Below are 15,199 nucleotides of genomic sequence, written 5' to 3' on the forward strand. Positions count from 1 at the left end.
ACATATGTGGGGGAAAAAAGGAAATCTAAAAAGCAAACATCTTAAAGTGGTGTGAAAAGTGGGTTTTTTGTTGTTGTTTTTGCTTCTAACGATGTGAAAAGCTGCAGAATTTTTTTAACATCTTTGATTTAGAAGGCTGTATAAAGCGGCATTTTAGGGCTTCTGACATCGACAAATGTAAAAATTAATTTTAATAAAAATCACATTATTCGCGTAAAAACCACCGGTGATTTTTGGCACTTCTGGCTTTCCATACCCTCCACGTATTGCGCTCATACACAGCCGCAGCCGTTACTACCAATCATCGTGCAGCATTCTCCGGCCGCTGAAGAGCAATGGCGGAGACAATGGAGCTAAGTGGAAACCACGCTCCTCCCAGTGAATGCAGCAAGATGTCCAGCTACAGGGGCTGCGTGGAAGTGATACTGAAGCTGCTGGCAGACTTCGGAAAAGAGGTTTGTTTGATTTGTTTGAGCTGCGCACCGAACACCCCGTCGGTCCCTTCAGTCCGGTGTGCTAGCGAGCTACATGCTAATGTTTTTAGCAACCTGGTGTATTAGCAGACACCCACTATACATTCTGAATAACTCGCCCTGTTTTTGACAAGCAAAGAAGCTTTTCTCCAGTTTCTGGCAGCTTTAAATGAGTCAGTCATATTTTAAATGTTCTTGCAACCATGTGTCTGCATAAACTGGGCTCCTCAAGGCACTGTGTCACATTAGTTTAGCAAAATCTCAATTTTATTTATGCTTTATCGCCATTGCTAACCTATATATAGCCCATTATCTACCTTATATTCGTGTAAGCTATATAAAATGCACCGGTAGAATGTAACGTATGGCTGTTTACTTGTATAATTCAGTACATATAGTCAGTGATGTCTGGTCCTCCCAGACACATTTACCATGTGGTAAAGCCAAAGACTGTATATAAAACTTTATATACAGTCCATGGGTAAAGCAAGAACAAAGTATACAATTGATGAAAAACATTATGATATCTTCAAGTTTTAAGATTCAAAAATCTGCTTACACTTTTTCAACCTATGTACGTAAAATAGTATTTGTAGCAATAGCAGTGCATCATAGACATCAGTGACACTGAACCACTGTTTAATGTTTAGGGTTCTTAGTAACTGTTACCAGTTCATCTGTCATTAAAAAAAAAAGTAATTACATCATAATTTTGTTCATCAATTGTCAAAATAGCAAATCTCCTAGAGACTGAGATAATGCCATCAAATGTGCTTAACTTGTTTGACCAGCAATGAAAACCCACAGATATTCAATGTAGAACAATATAAAACAGTGAAAAGCAGAACATGCTTACCACTTAACACATTTTAAAAGAGCAAATACCAGCAAATCATTGTCATTTTTCTTGAAAAATGACAATGATTTAACCCTAGTGGATTATCAGCATAGCTCATCTATTTTCTAGTCATTGCCTAATCAGCTAAGTAAATTGCATTTGCTTTACAAATGTGTACATTGACCTGTTACTGTGCTTTTTTATATTAAATGCTGTATTATTTTTGTACCAATGTCCCATGCAGTAAGAGTCAACACTGTGTTTTGAATTAAAGCTCAAATTAGGTGATGCTGCTTTGAGAATAGAAACCAACCCCAGTGCTGTTAATCTTCAATCATCTCCAGCTGCTCATGTCTGCAGCTCTTTGCAGGAGCATATCACTAAATTGCAGGTAAAGACTTTGTTCTAGTTTATTTATTTCTGACATTAGTTAAACTGACCTATATTATTGTGTTAAGGTTTACAGGATGACTATGACATTGCTATTTTTAAATGGTGGAAAAGGCACATTAAAATGTACTGGAACATGTTCTGCTTGTTAATGTTCTATAAATGTGTTGGTTTTCTTTCTGACTCTATTGTTTAAATAGGCTGTTTCAGAAAATCTAAAGACACTAGCGGAGGCTGACGTCGAAGCATCATCTACAAAAGACAACACATCAGATGATGCCGTCACCTCGTCCTCGGTGAAAGAACAGACACCTGCGTCGTCTGGGCAGCATCCCCTCGTCTCAGAGGCTGCGGAGAGCGAGACGGCAGCTGATGACGTCATGGTTCAGATCCGAGCCAGGAAGTCAGAGGTTTGGTCTCCGTCAGCAGATCTGTCAGCTGTTCTGGCAGTGACATTTCAGAGCCCTCTTTACACTCTGTCAAGCAAATGAATAATCATAAGTAATTGCTCCCGAGGATGTGCACATGACGTGCCGCAGTGAAGCAAATGCTTGATGGAGACCTGATAAGCCGAGTTCGACAGAGAATAAGGGGTCCTTTAGTGCTGTGGTGGGGTAGAACAGACCACATTGCTGGAGGGTTTTGAGAGAGGGCCAGGTCCTTGATGGATTATGAAGTGGATGCTCATTACTCTGAGATTGCATGTGGATGAAGGACAAGAGGCCCCATTCTGTTGTGCATTTATTTTGGTAGCCAAGCAAACAGTATTCATATTCCATCATGTGATGATGGCAAGCAATTCAACTTTTTTGGCTACCTGGAGTAATTTTCTACTGCATTTCTCATTCCCTGTAATGTAAACTCCTGCACGTTTTTTTTTTTTTTTTTGTGGCTCCAGATCATTAACATTAAGTAGGGGAAAAACATTGCATTCTTGACACCTATTCATAGCTCATCAATCCATTGTGTCTCATTATCTGTGTTGTGTCTTCATTGTAACCCTAGATTGAGCGAAGAATATCTGCATTTATGGAACGCAAGCAGATGGAGATCAATGAAAACAATGTACGCGAGTTTTGCAACGTGATCGACTGCAATCAGGGTGAGAATGGGAGAGAGGTTGGGGGCAGGGTGGAGAGGGAGCCTGCACACAGATTGCCAATGTTTGGGAGAGAGCTGATTTCCACAGGCGAGAGGTCAGGCTGAACTGCTCCAAGAGTGGGGATGAAGTAGCTAACACACTCGGCCTCAAAACACAACCCGCTTAGTCCAGAAAAACATGAGACAGAGGACCTTTTTTAAATTCAAAGCCTGTGTGAGACACCAGTAATAGAAATCAGGAGGCGCCATAATTAAAGTGCGATATATACATTTTTCTTAATCACATGTAATTACATTTGGGAATTCTAATTGCAATTTATGTCACATTTTATCTTCTGCAGAAAACAGCTGTGCCCGAACAGATGCAGTTTTCACTCCTTATCCAGGTTTTAAAAGCCACGTAAAAGGTAAGAAAATGTGACATTTCTCAACAGCTTTATTTAACCTCCGTTTTTGTAATTAAATATTCTGATGCAGTCAAAGACCAATAATCCTTATTAAAGCAAAAAATTTCCAGAAATGTTGATTAGTAATCTTTGGCTTAATTATTACAATTCAACTACACTGACACTAACTTAGGTTTATCATAGTGAAAAATCTGTTTTTGTCAGCTTTCATAAAAAGGAAGTGCCAAGCAAAGCTCAAGCAGCAATTTGTCACCGCATTATTACAAACATGAAGTGTTTTGTAGGACCTTCTATTCATATGCATGCTGTGTAAATGGCCTATTACCCCGTTAGAGATATTGTTAACTAGGTTCTGGTTAATGCCGAGCTACTGCTGCTGTTTATGCTCCTCGTCTCGACAGTCACACGGGTGGTTAATACATACGGGCCCCAGACTCGTAGTGGGGGAGGTCAAGGAGAGCCTGGGGAGCAGCAGAGGGCGCCGATAGCAAGAGACTGTGGAAATGCAGCCATAGAAGAACGGCTTCACAACATCGAGACTCACCTAAAGCTTCCTACAGGTAGGAGAAGAAAAAGACAATTCTAGTTATACTGAAATGATTGTCTTTCTTCTATAAAATGTTGTACATGAATGAAAATGTCCCACATCATAAAAAATTCTACAAATAGAATCTGCATCATATTTAAATGTAGATATGATAGTATTATATGTTTATTTTAGGGCAGCCCTTTTATGTAAGATAAGTACAGTCAACATTAAAAATAAAGCATTAGTTTTGTTTTTTTTTAACACAAAACCAGTTTCTATCTAATCCACATCTGTTAGCACCATGCTTCTCTTAAAACTTGCTTACAATCTCCCCCCTAAATACAAAGTTGCCATACACAATTATAACCATTAACCCTTTTGCTACTCCTCAGTGGGTCCGGTGCCATTAAGTGTCTACCAGAGACTCAAGAAGCTGGAGGATCGTATTCTGGAGTTGGAGGGACTTTCACCCGAGTACTTTCAGTCTTCAGTGAGTCCTCTGGCTTTAAAATCTAAAATATTTCTCCACAGGTTACGCAAGAATGGTTTTGTAGTTTTAAGGAAATAAATATAAGGAGTGAGTCATTTCTGCCACTTGCTGCGTTTTCCTATTGAGCCAGTTAGGAGTTATCACAAGGTATCATGAAGTTAACTGCATGGAACACCATTATTACAACATGTCATCTCAGCGATACACTGGGATGTGCTGCATTAGGAGTTGACTGATTCAGTTTTTCCAGGTCCAACATTAATTGGCAGTAAGGAGACGGATAACCGGTATATATTTAGAGTGAAAATAAAAATCTTTGTGCTAAATTCTGACCTTAATTTCAACACAAAACTTAATAGAAATGCTTTTATTTGTGTTTTACATACTTCAGCTGAAAAAGAAGTATCAATATTTATCCTTCAGTGCTGATAGGTTTTTACTTGGGATGTGTAACCAATCAAATTGTGCTGTAGACACAAAACTCTCCTTAAAGTGGTGATTACAGACAGAGAGAGGCAACTGCATCAGAGCCAAAAAAAAGCATATTTTAAATAGTTTTTTCAAATGGCAATACAGATAATCATATAAATGTGGACTATCTGATAATCATTGAACTCCTATCATATATGATTTCACCTCTTATATTTGTTCCAGTTTTAGCCAGCGAGGACTGAACGATTTTGAGTACATATTTAGTTGTGATTCTTCTCACAATTTAATTTGTGATTTGATTTTAAAAGTCAAGCTTCAGTTCAATATTTACTGTGTAACGGATTTAAAAGATGAAGCAGCAACACCACTAGACACAAAAAGAGGGTGACAACAGTTAAAAATCCTGGATCACTGGATAACAGATCCTGAATTAAAGCCTTTGAAATCTGCTAATTCTATTAGTTCAAAGCACAATTTCAAATCTAGTAATTGTTCAGTCCTATTCCCTGCTATTGCCAACTGGCCACCATATTTGTCCTCAGATACAAATAGTCATGACATGCTACATTTCACCTGAGTTTCACTAAACTCTCCCTGAACTCTTGCAGGCGCTTCCCTGCTCTGTCTGAAGCTCACAAGCACGTTTAACTAGCAGCACGTAATCCTCATGCTCCGCTCTGATTGGTCAGTTATTTTCTTTCGACTTTCTTTGTGACTACTCTTTAAAAGCAATGCGAGTCAATGAATAGTTTTTTTCTTATTTAAGTCCTAATTGTTGTATCTTGGAGAATGGATGCAACGTTCAGCTTTCTCCTTCATTGTTTGCAGCACTTTTATGGAGTTGAGTTGGAAGTAAAATCTTTGTATTTACCAGTGAAACAGAACAAGTTCTGTCAACCTAGCCAGTTTGCCCTGTTCAGCAACTTCAGCCAATTTTTCAGACATGGATTCACGCTGCAACGGTGATTAGTTTGTTTATTTAATACAGTCAGTTTTAATGTATATGATGCATAAACTGGCAAGTAAATTAGTGGTGTGAATGTTTTTCAAGTTTTTTTTTAGTGAGAGGAGTTCTGGGATGACACTAAGGGAGTTTCCTCTGCTGTGTTCCGTTACTTCAACACATTTCACTCCTCAAGTTACACTTTTTTTTTTTTTTTTTTTGAATCAAAGATGCCTTTTGGTTAGATTTCCTTTAACATGTGGGTCACGGCAGACGGCTCATTTGAGAAATGACGACTTTCAGCTGCTTCCTAAACTCAAAAGGATGGCAGTAGGTAATTTATTGGACTTCATTTTCCACCCGTCAGACATCGGCAGAGTCGCACAGACTCAAATTTCCCATGCTGAAGGAGTCTGTCCAGCGTGTTAGTTATCTAAGTGTGCTTGAGATGCTGCATGTCTCTTCATACTGGTATTTCTCAGCACAGCATGCTGCTTCTGTGAGTATGCCGCTCTCCATCTGCTTTTGACTCACTGCATGTTTGTGTGAGCAGAGCAAGAGATGTTGAGTGTCTTTGAATAAACTGATGAGGATGGGGTCTTTTATATTCAGAGTCCCCCACTCCCCTCCTTCTTCCCTTTTTTCCCCCTGTAGTTTGGTATTTGCTAAAAAGCTGCACACAGTGAGCCCACGGGTTCAGGAGCAACCTTTTAATAATGAACAGTAAAAGGAGCTTCCTTCACAGATTATTCAGCAACTTAAAAACATACTGCTTAGAGCAATCTTAACCACAGAAGAGCCAATGAATTCTACTTCTCCCCCATGTTTACCGTCTCTAAATATTGTCAAAACATCCAATAAAGGCAAAACTCTTAATTGTTAGGACTTATTTTTTGCAGAAAACATGTTTTTCCCTCTCTCAATCTTCAGCACTGTACATTCTGCTCTTCGCTTCTATAAATACACTTTTTATTTCACCAAGTGAACATTAGGAAATCATAAGCCTAAGTTTTCTGAGTTTGCAAAACATCATTCTGTTGCATTGTGTCTTTGCCTCAGAGTAAATTCTTTTTTCAGACCTTGAGAGACATTTAAAAGCAAAATAAGGAGAGGAACAGACAATTGCCCCAGTATGCTTCAAACTAGTTTGAAAGTCCCACTAATTAAGGTCTAATGTGTACTTTACTTGTGTGCTTGTTTTCTAGAGTCACCAGCACAAGCGACTAAAGACATCCCCGGCTCAGGTCAGTAAGTTTTTTATTTCATTTGACAGTATCTTGTAAGCTTTAAGTGATTGATCAGTTTTTTCCTACTTTGTCCTTCAGGCCTGCAGTCTGACGGAGCTGGATGAGAAGATCACTGCAGTGAAAGCAGCACTGCTGAAGAGGGTGACTGAATATGGGCCTGGATATGGAACAGACTGTTCACTGTGACACGCAAACCAATGCTCCAAACACACATATGTATCAGCTGTTTGTTTTATGTACTTGTCACGGACTCATTAACACCATTCTGACCACTTATTCCGCTAAAAACAAAAACTTAATACCATCTTAATTTGATGATGCTGAGACACCTTTTGATATTAAAATATGTATGTAAAAATATATTTCTCCAAGTAGTTTTATACTTAAATGAAATATTGTTCTGTAAATAAAGATAATTGCTCCATCGTGGAAACTTGGATTCATAATTTATTCACAACTTTAGTTTACTAAATGTTAAATATCATGTTCTTGGTAAAACTAAGACTCATTTTTATTAGTGAATAATCTCCTGATTATTTTCTCTATTAATCATTTGGCCAATAAAATATCAGCAAATGGTTACTTTGTGGCATCTTGAAATGTTTTGTATTAGTGTGACAAACATTAGATGCGCTGTCATACCATTGAGCTTTAACATTTGAAATGCTGTGATCAGTGAATTTCTGCTTTAACTGTAACTCAACAAATGAACTATTGCATTGATAATACAACAAATTGAGCTAAACCTTCAAGTAAAACAGGAAATACGTATTAAAATGAATTAATATTGGTCTTTAACATTTTCATTTTAAGCGCCTAATGATGCGACAATGTGCGCGTTTATCTGCCAGTGTGCCTGTGTGTAATTCAGATGAATCTAAGCGAGCGAGCACCTGATTTATCTGCCTGACTGCTGTGTGACGATGATAACCCCTAATGGTTGTCATTATAACAAATGACCTGATTACTGCAACTCTGTTTGGAAAACATATTGGAGACCCAACAAACCAGCATTAAATGGGACGCCGCTGCGTTTGACACTGTGACATGTTCATAAAAGCCTTTTTTTTTCTTCTTTTTTTTCAGCGTAGCGCTTTAACTGAGCAAGGAGTGGCTGAGGCAATAATTGTGGGAGTAAATCTGGAGGACTGTTGCGTCATCTTGAACCAGTTGTATTTGACAGAGTCTTGTATTCATTATCCGATTTCAGTGGTGGAGGGAGTAGTTAAATCCTTAAGTGACAATAGCAATAAAAGGCTTTTAAATTACTTCATGAAATAAGTCCTGCATTTAATTCCATACATAAGCAAAATGCATCAAAAAGGTAATCCAAAAGTACCACAGAGAAACAGTGAGTATTATTCTGATATTATTAGATTAATAATACTGAATACAATTGTAATTGGTGAAGATGGAGCTAATTTCAGCTACTTTATACACAATTAGGCAGTTCAATGGTTCTCAACACAGAGACTGAGCTCCTCCAAGGGGTCACATAGAAAATCTGAGGGACTGAAATGATTATCGATGTAGATGATTTTATTTTTTCCTTTCTTTCAATGCAACTATCTTTTTGAATGAAATCCAGACAATTCATTTAAAACATGTCCCCCTAGACACTACTTTTCTGCCTCATGTCAAAAGCGTTAAAAACTACAGGTTTAATTTAACAGTACATTTAATTTTAGAATGTGTTTTTATGCAAGATCTTATTGGCATAACTTTAAATGGATCGTTTTAAATTCAGTTATGGATGATTTGATGCCTATCTCATGTTTTATTCTGCTTGTTCGTGTCGTGCAGTTTTGTTTGCATTTTGTACACATTTTTTTGTGTATTTTTGTGGACCCAAGATATACATATTAAACAAATACATGAAACCTCACTACTAACATAACTGTCGAATTAACATAGAGGAGTACAAAATCCAATGGTTTCCTTTAAAATGTTAAGAAGTACAAGTTTGAAGTAGCATCAAAGGGAATGACTCAAATAAAGTACAAGAGCTTCAAAATTGTACTTGAGTACATGTACCTGATTACCATGTCTAAGGCTGTCTGGGCCAAGTTTGAAAGAGATGGAAGAATAACTTCCTCAATGACATATCCACCTCTTTGAAAACATGAAACTCATAAACTGATTAATTGCAATAAAAAAACGGTGTTTTGAAGCACGTACCTTGACCAGTTCATGGCTGACGAACTGAAAGCAGACAGACTGTCTTTTAGAGCCACTGGATGGAAGTTCAACATATTTTAAACTCGAGTGATTCAGTGCTTCTCTTCACGGAATGAAAACGTCAATAATAAATGTCATTTTCAAATTAATTTTCCTGTAAACTGACAAGTGCAGAAAAACTCAACTTTCTCACGTCTTTGGGGAATGACTAACTCCCTTCCTTTTCTTTGCCGTCGCTCTTTGTACATCTTGTCAAGATTTATTTCACAGTTGATTGATGGAGTGACCTGAATACAACGGAAGACGTCGCATTGTGCTTTCTCGGAAGATATTTCATTCTTAACGTGGAAACGGGGAGATTTCTTTTCACCCCTCGTCTTTCAGGTGTACCCTGCTTGTTGGGGTCTGTCCATCTCTTGCTCATAGACTGGAACTTTGTGGGCAACAAGGGGGCCACAATGTGCTGGGAAGGGGAGCACTTGAGCTGTGGTGATGTGGATGTGGGGAGGGTGGGGTAGTCTCATTGTTCCCCTGGAGCTTTTGTCTCAGACACAGTCCCCTTATGAGGGTTAATGAGGACAAATTGGTCTGAGTGTAACAAATGGATTATGGAGCTGGACAAAAGCTTGTATTTTGTGGGCTGCTTTTGCTGGGATCCACCCATCATCTGCCCATTAAGCCTAACACACTGCCTAGCGTCTCCGTGAAGTGGCTTACTAAATATCTCATTATCTTTATCCTGTCTGTTTTATTATATTTGCACATTATTCAGGCAGCTTCCTATGGAGAATGTAAGTAAAATGCAAAGTTTAGATCGCAATAATGCAGTTAGTAATTGCTGCAGTTACCTGGCGTCTTTTCGGCTGCTCATGTCAAGAATATAAAGTCAGTATGTCAACATTAGTGTCAGTGGTTAGTGCTCCAAGGTTGGGTGGGCATAGTGTAACCCTTTTAAATTAACAAAGAGCCACTTCCTTTTTGACTCGGTAATTCCTGCCTGTCAATCAGTCCTTCCTCTGCCTGATGTCTTGAAATGTCCTTGGGAACCTCAGTAAAAAAGACATAGAGGTGTTCCTTGTCTTCTGTGGGTCCAGTATTTTTGTGGGGTCGAAGGAGAGGATTCATATCCATTCATATCTCACAAACTCTTAATGGGCTCCAAGCCCTCCAAAAAGAAAGCTCTTTCCTGTGACTAGTCAGCTCCAGTCTTTATTCATCTGTGGCTCCGTGTCAAAAAAGACTGTTGCTCGTTTGTGCCCTGAACAATGAGGAACAAGGCTGAATCTCTAGCTGGGAACAAAAGACAGAAAACAGGCTTTTCACTCTGCAGAACATTAGATTCTGACACATTTTGCCATGGCAGTTTTTTCCCCATCCTGAGTGCTGTGGCTCTGGTCTTTTAAAGAGACCACCTGTTGGCAACAAGCCTGTTCTTCATTACAGACAGGCCTATTATCACAGGATGAGGAGCACCACAGGCTAACTTTTTTAAGTTAACCCTGCTGCAGTTTCCAAAGCTGGGCGATTGGGAAACATGAATTACGTATTACCACTGGAAAATCTATTTCTGCTCATAATTTTGGTGTTGTGTTTGAATAAAGGCTTTTGTGACTGTAAGAGGGAAGTACTTCATTCATGCCCTTGTCAGTCACAAATGTCAAAAACAAAAGGGGCTCAAATGTAGCAGGCGTGAATGTTCTATAACTAGGGGTTTGGAGCCACAGTCATATGCACCGTCAGGAGTAAAACCAAATGCAGTTACTGTAAATTTGTAGATGTTTTTCAAGCTATTCCTGAAGTGTTTCTGTTCTTCTTTTGAAAACAGATTTGAGCAATTTTCAACACCCAAAACATTAGCATAACTACAGAACGCAGCATCGGAACTGTGTGTAAAATAAAAATATTGTGGGTGGGAACATGAAGCAATCAAGTGTATACTCTGGTTTGAATTGGACATGATAAACACAGGCACACGGGAATCTGGAGTGTTATTTTTCTACGCAGATTGTGTGGAGATTTTAAAGATAATGTGAAATAATTTATGGCTGGCATAGCTCTGAGAAGACCACTGAAATGTAAAGAGAAGTTCAAATATTCATAAACAATGTGCTGTTATGGTGGCGCGAGTACAAAATGTGCAGGTACTGCAGAGATTTTGGGGATTTAATTCACCGAAATGCAACATTAAAAAACAGCAAATACCTCTGTTGTGCTCATGCCATCACTGTCGGAGTATATCCGATGCAGTCACACTTGTTTCATGTTCACAAACACCCAGATGATGGGGGTGCATGCACCTGTGACCCTCCCCCACAAAGCAGACAGCACAAGAGAGGATCCCCCTGAAGCCCACAGGCTTCAACAAGAGGCAGTCAGCTGCTCTCTGTGGCCCTGCTGCACGGTCCCCAGGCTCTCTGGAGTTAAATGTGCCTGTGATATTGCCAGGAGGGAGCAGCGGGAGTTGAATTCAGGCAATTACAATCAAGTCAGGGCATAGTTAGTGCGTGGGCCCTGGCAGCACCTGAGCTGGATGCTGATGAGACACTTAGCCCCAAACCCTCATGCATTGGCCCAGGCACTGTGTAGAGCAAGCCCTCCTCCCCCCTGCCTCCCCCCGTCTCCCTCTCTTCCCACAGCAGCAGACCCCCTACTGGACACTTCCACTTCCCTTCACCTCATTTAGGCCTCTAGAGCTCTCTCACCCTCTCTCTCTCTGGCCCTCACATTGCAATACTTCTGCTTTATATAGGTGGCGTGGAGTACTGCACTCAATCACTCTTCATTCATTCACACTGTACAATAATAGACTACTACTTCGATATTGTCCTTCAAGCACCTGTGCATAGCAGAGCTTCAAACCTGTGATGTGAAGTTCTTGAGAAATATGTGAAGAGTTATTTCTCTTAAATGCACAAAAAATACTGCAAGTAAGTGTGGATAAGAAATCTTTGATCTTTTCTTTTGCAGCGTATTTTGCAGAAGAAAGCACTTTGAGAGGAGTCTTCCAGCCTGTCCCCATCTTTATTACACACCAAAACTATCATGATCAAGCCCCGTCACACCACTATATCTCAGCATGGATATTCATTTGCAGGTGGCTGTAAGTATAGGACTGCATGTCCCGACTGATGTGCTATGGCAACAGGAAGAGAGAATGAAAAAGGGAGGCGCAGTTCTTGAATATCTATGACCCAAGAATATGGAGTCAGGCATCACAACAACAACACTCTTAGCCCCTTTTCCCAATAAGATGCTCTCAGCTCTTTCTGCGGGAAAGCCTCCTGGCTCCCGCCCTCTCTCAGCTACCACACTTTGCTGAAGTGTCATTAGGATTGTAAAGGGCAGGTTGCCATAGAACTCGGATTGCTGCAGATGTATGGACTCATAGATAAACCATATTTTGAATATAAAGATCTGAGTGTGGCACCTAATATGGAGGGGCTGTACTGGGGGCTACAGTCACTGCCTCTTCATCTGTAGTCTCTGTGCATGCATCTTTCATGTGTTGCTTTAGTGCTCTGTTTTGTGAGATTGCTAGCTTTGCTCTTCAATCCACTTTCATTGTCTATCTGTGGCCGCGCTTGTTAGTTAGAGCTGGGAATGGTATTTGGCAGAGCCAAGGGGGAAAGGTGGGACACCTCTTTCACAATTTTTGCCATAATGGTTGTCTTTTGATTTTTCCTGGGCTTTGGAGACTACCAGGGATTGTCTCTTTGAAATTATTCCATTTTGGCAGAGAAAAAGAAAATGGATTGCACTGATCCTGTTTTGTTCCTGGGGGGACGGCTGCAGTATTATCCTGGGCTGACACCGGTGGCGAAGAGGCAATCACTGTGGCCCTCGCTCTGACAAAAACACTCCATCTGCAAGGAGAGGAGGAAATCACACCACAATGATGTCTGACTCTTCTGCCTCACTCTGGCAGCTGGGCCCTGGGACCCATGAACCGCTACACAACCGCCACCACAACGGCTTCTATACAGACGCACAAACACCACACTACAAATCAGCAGCTGTAAACGCACAAAGGCAATGCACCTGCCATCACACAACAACGAGAACAGGGCTGATTTGTTCGAAAAGTTTCTTTTTGGCTGGTCAAGGCCAGGCAGAAGAGTCTATTATATATACTGCATGCTTACCATTTGTCTAATGATAGAATTAGTATCAGAGGTGTTAATCTTAGTATATCATCAGAATCAGTTCAGTTTCTCCTGTTTTTTAACCTCGACATAAATGAATCACAGCACATTTATCATGCTTTCGACCCACTAATCTGTTTGCAAAACACAAACACCATTAGGATGTCAAACACACACACACCAGATGAAAGATAAGCCAGCGTGTAGTGCGACCTGTTAGTATTCAGCAGTGTCATCTCTTTCCCTCCGTGTCCCATACCTGGGGATCAAACGCACCTCTTTGTGAGTGAGGCCTGACCCCCTGCTATTAGCAAACAGAAGAGAGCCCAGCTGACACCACTCTTGAGATGTGCCATGTAGACGGAGGCCTGTGATTACAGCACAATCCTGAGGAGACAACCCTCCACCCTGCTCCAGCCCCAACCTCTTGCAACTCCCCACACACACTCGCACAACCCTCCTGCCTCCACCCCCACCACCTCTCCTCCACTACAAATTCACCTACCTCTGAAATAGATGTTAATCTCTCGCCCAACTGGCTGCCTCTGAGACCTCGTTGACACATATATAGCCATCACCGAGCCATGAATAATCAATAGGGCGCTATTTTCGTGAACATATTTACCAGAACAAGTCATTTCTTGTGACTATTACTGCAGCAGATTAGAATCTGAGATTGGACTTTCAGATCTGCGGTGAAGGTGGGTGTGCATGTATGTTCTTTCCCATCTATGTGTGTGTTTATGTGCATGGATGGAGGAGCTCTCTCTACAATACAGTGCAACACACATGGATATGGGGCTGTCTAGTGCCTTCATAGCGCCACATGAAAACCAATGAAGGTAAAGCAAGAGGGGGGATTAATTTGTTGTGAGAGACGCAGAGGCTCAAGTGGGTCTTCCAATAGCAAATTAGCAAACCCTCATTTCAAAAACCCTCATACATACTAGAGAACAGTAATGCACAAACACACACAACATGCACATGCATCCAGTATATTCCCGCAAGGTTGCAGATGAAAAGATCACACACTTTTTCCTCTTTTTTTAAATCCTCCTTACTTTTTTTTCCCCTTTCTCACCCTCTGTCCCTCGTTGACACACACAGACACACATACATGCACTCATGTGCACACACAAGAAGAAAACTTCAATTTTATCTGCAGGGGCAGAAATCAATCTCACATCTCTTTAGTTAATCCGCAATGACTCTCTACAGATCCTGACACTAATAAGGTATTGAGCAGGTGAGGCCAGGGGCTGAGGAGGAGAACAGAGGGAGAGGAGAGGCCTACAGTCTGGGGCCCGACTGGCGGCTGGCACTTTTCCAGTGCAATTATGGGGCTTGTGTATGGGAGAGAAGGGTGCAGGAAAGAAGCAGCAGAGATAGAAGGGAGAGAGAGACGCAAGAAGAGAGAGGGAGGCATAGAGAAAGAGTGAGATGGAGGGGGTGGGGGAGAAAAAGAAAAAAAAATCGATCCCATCTGTGGTATGATGGTTAATTAAAGCAGCTCTTGAGCAGCCCAAGGATGAGAGGCTTGGCTGGGCTCCTGGAGGCACAGCTCTGATTACTCACACAGAATGGATGGTTTCTTAGCAATGAAAGGAGGAGGCCAAGAGCTGCCTGGTGGGGTGCACAGACAACGTCAAGGAGGAGAGACATGTGCATGCTGCACACTCACACACGTGCTAATGGACTCACATACAGGCGCACACTTGCATGTGCATGTATACATTTACATACGTAAACACCTGGTCTCTCTCTCACACACACACACACACATATACATGGCAAGCCTGCAGACCTCAGTACAAACATCCTCAAATTAAATCTAAATGTGTCAGAGCACTAATCAGATATAATGCGAGTTCACGAAAAGGGGATTCCTACAACAAGATGAGCTCAAGAGGTTAATGAAGAAACAACCAAAGTTAATCTAATTGTAGCTCACTAATGTCACATATCAGCACAGCTACGTCACACATTAAATCAATACAGTTTATAGTCCTGCATGGAGCTTCACAATAAA

The 15,199-nt window shown here is 40.7% G+C and overlaps 1 protein-coding gene across 2 annotated transcripts; it reads left to right on the forward strand.

Annotated features, from left to right (window-relative positions):
• The first annotated feature begins 286 nt into the window (after window positions 1–286).
• On the forward strand, window positions 287–7,283 carry mbip (MAP3K12 binding inhibitory protein 1). Of its 2 annotated transcripts, XM_022196994.2 has the most exons (9): window positions 288–455; window positions 1,586–1,702; window positions 1,902–2,111; window positions 2,707–2,803; window positions 3,144–3,209; window positions 3,611–3,769; window positions 4,131–4,228; window positions 6,809–6,847; window positions 6,929–7,283. In XM_022196994.2, exons 1-9 carry the CDS (start codon window positions 336–338, stop codon window positions 7,034–7,036), a joined length of 1,014 nt encoding a protein of 337 aa, XP_022052686.2. In that variant the 5' UTR covers window positions 288–335; the 3' UTR covers window positions 7,037–7,283. The 2 variants fall into 2 exon arrangements, with proteins under 2 accessions (XP_051808763.1, XP_022052686.2); XM_051952803.1 differs by lacking the exon at window positions 1,586–1,702 and having other exon boundaries at window positions 287–455.
• The last annotated feature ends 7,916 nt before the right edge of the window (window positions 7,284–15,199 follow it).

This window comes from Acanthochromis polyacanthus, chromosome 1, assembly GCF_021347895.1.
Source record: "Acanthochromis polyacanthus isolate Apoly-LR-REF ecotype Palm Island chromosome 1, KAUST_Apoly_ChrSc, whole genome shotgun sequence".
NCBI lineage: Eukaryota > Metazoa > Chordata > Actinopteri > Pomacentridae > Acanthochromis > Acanthochromis polyacanthus.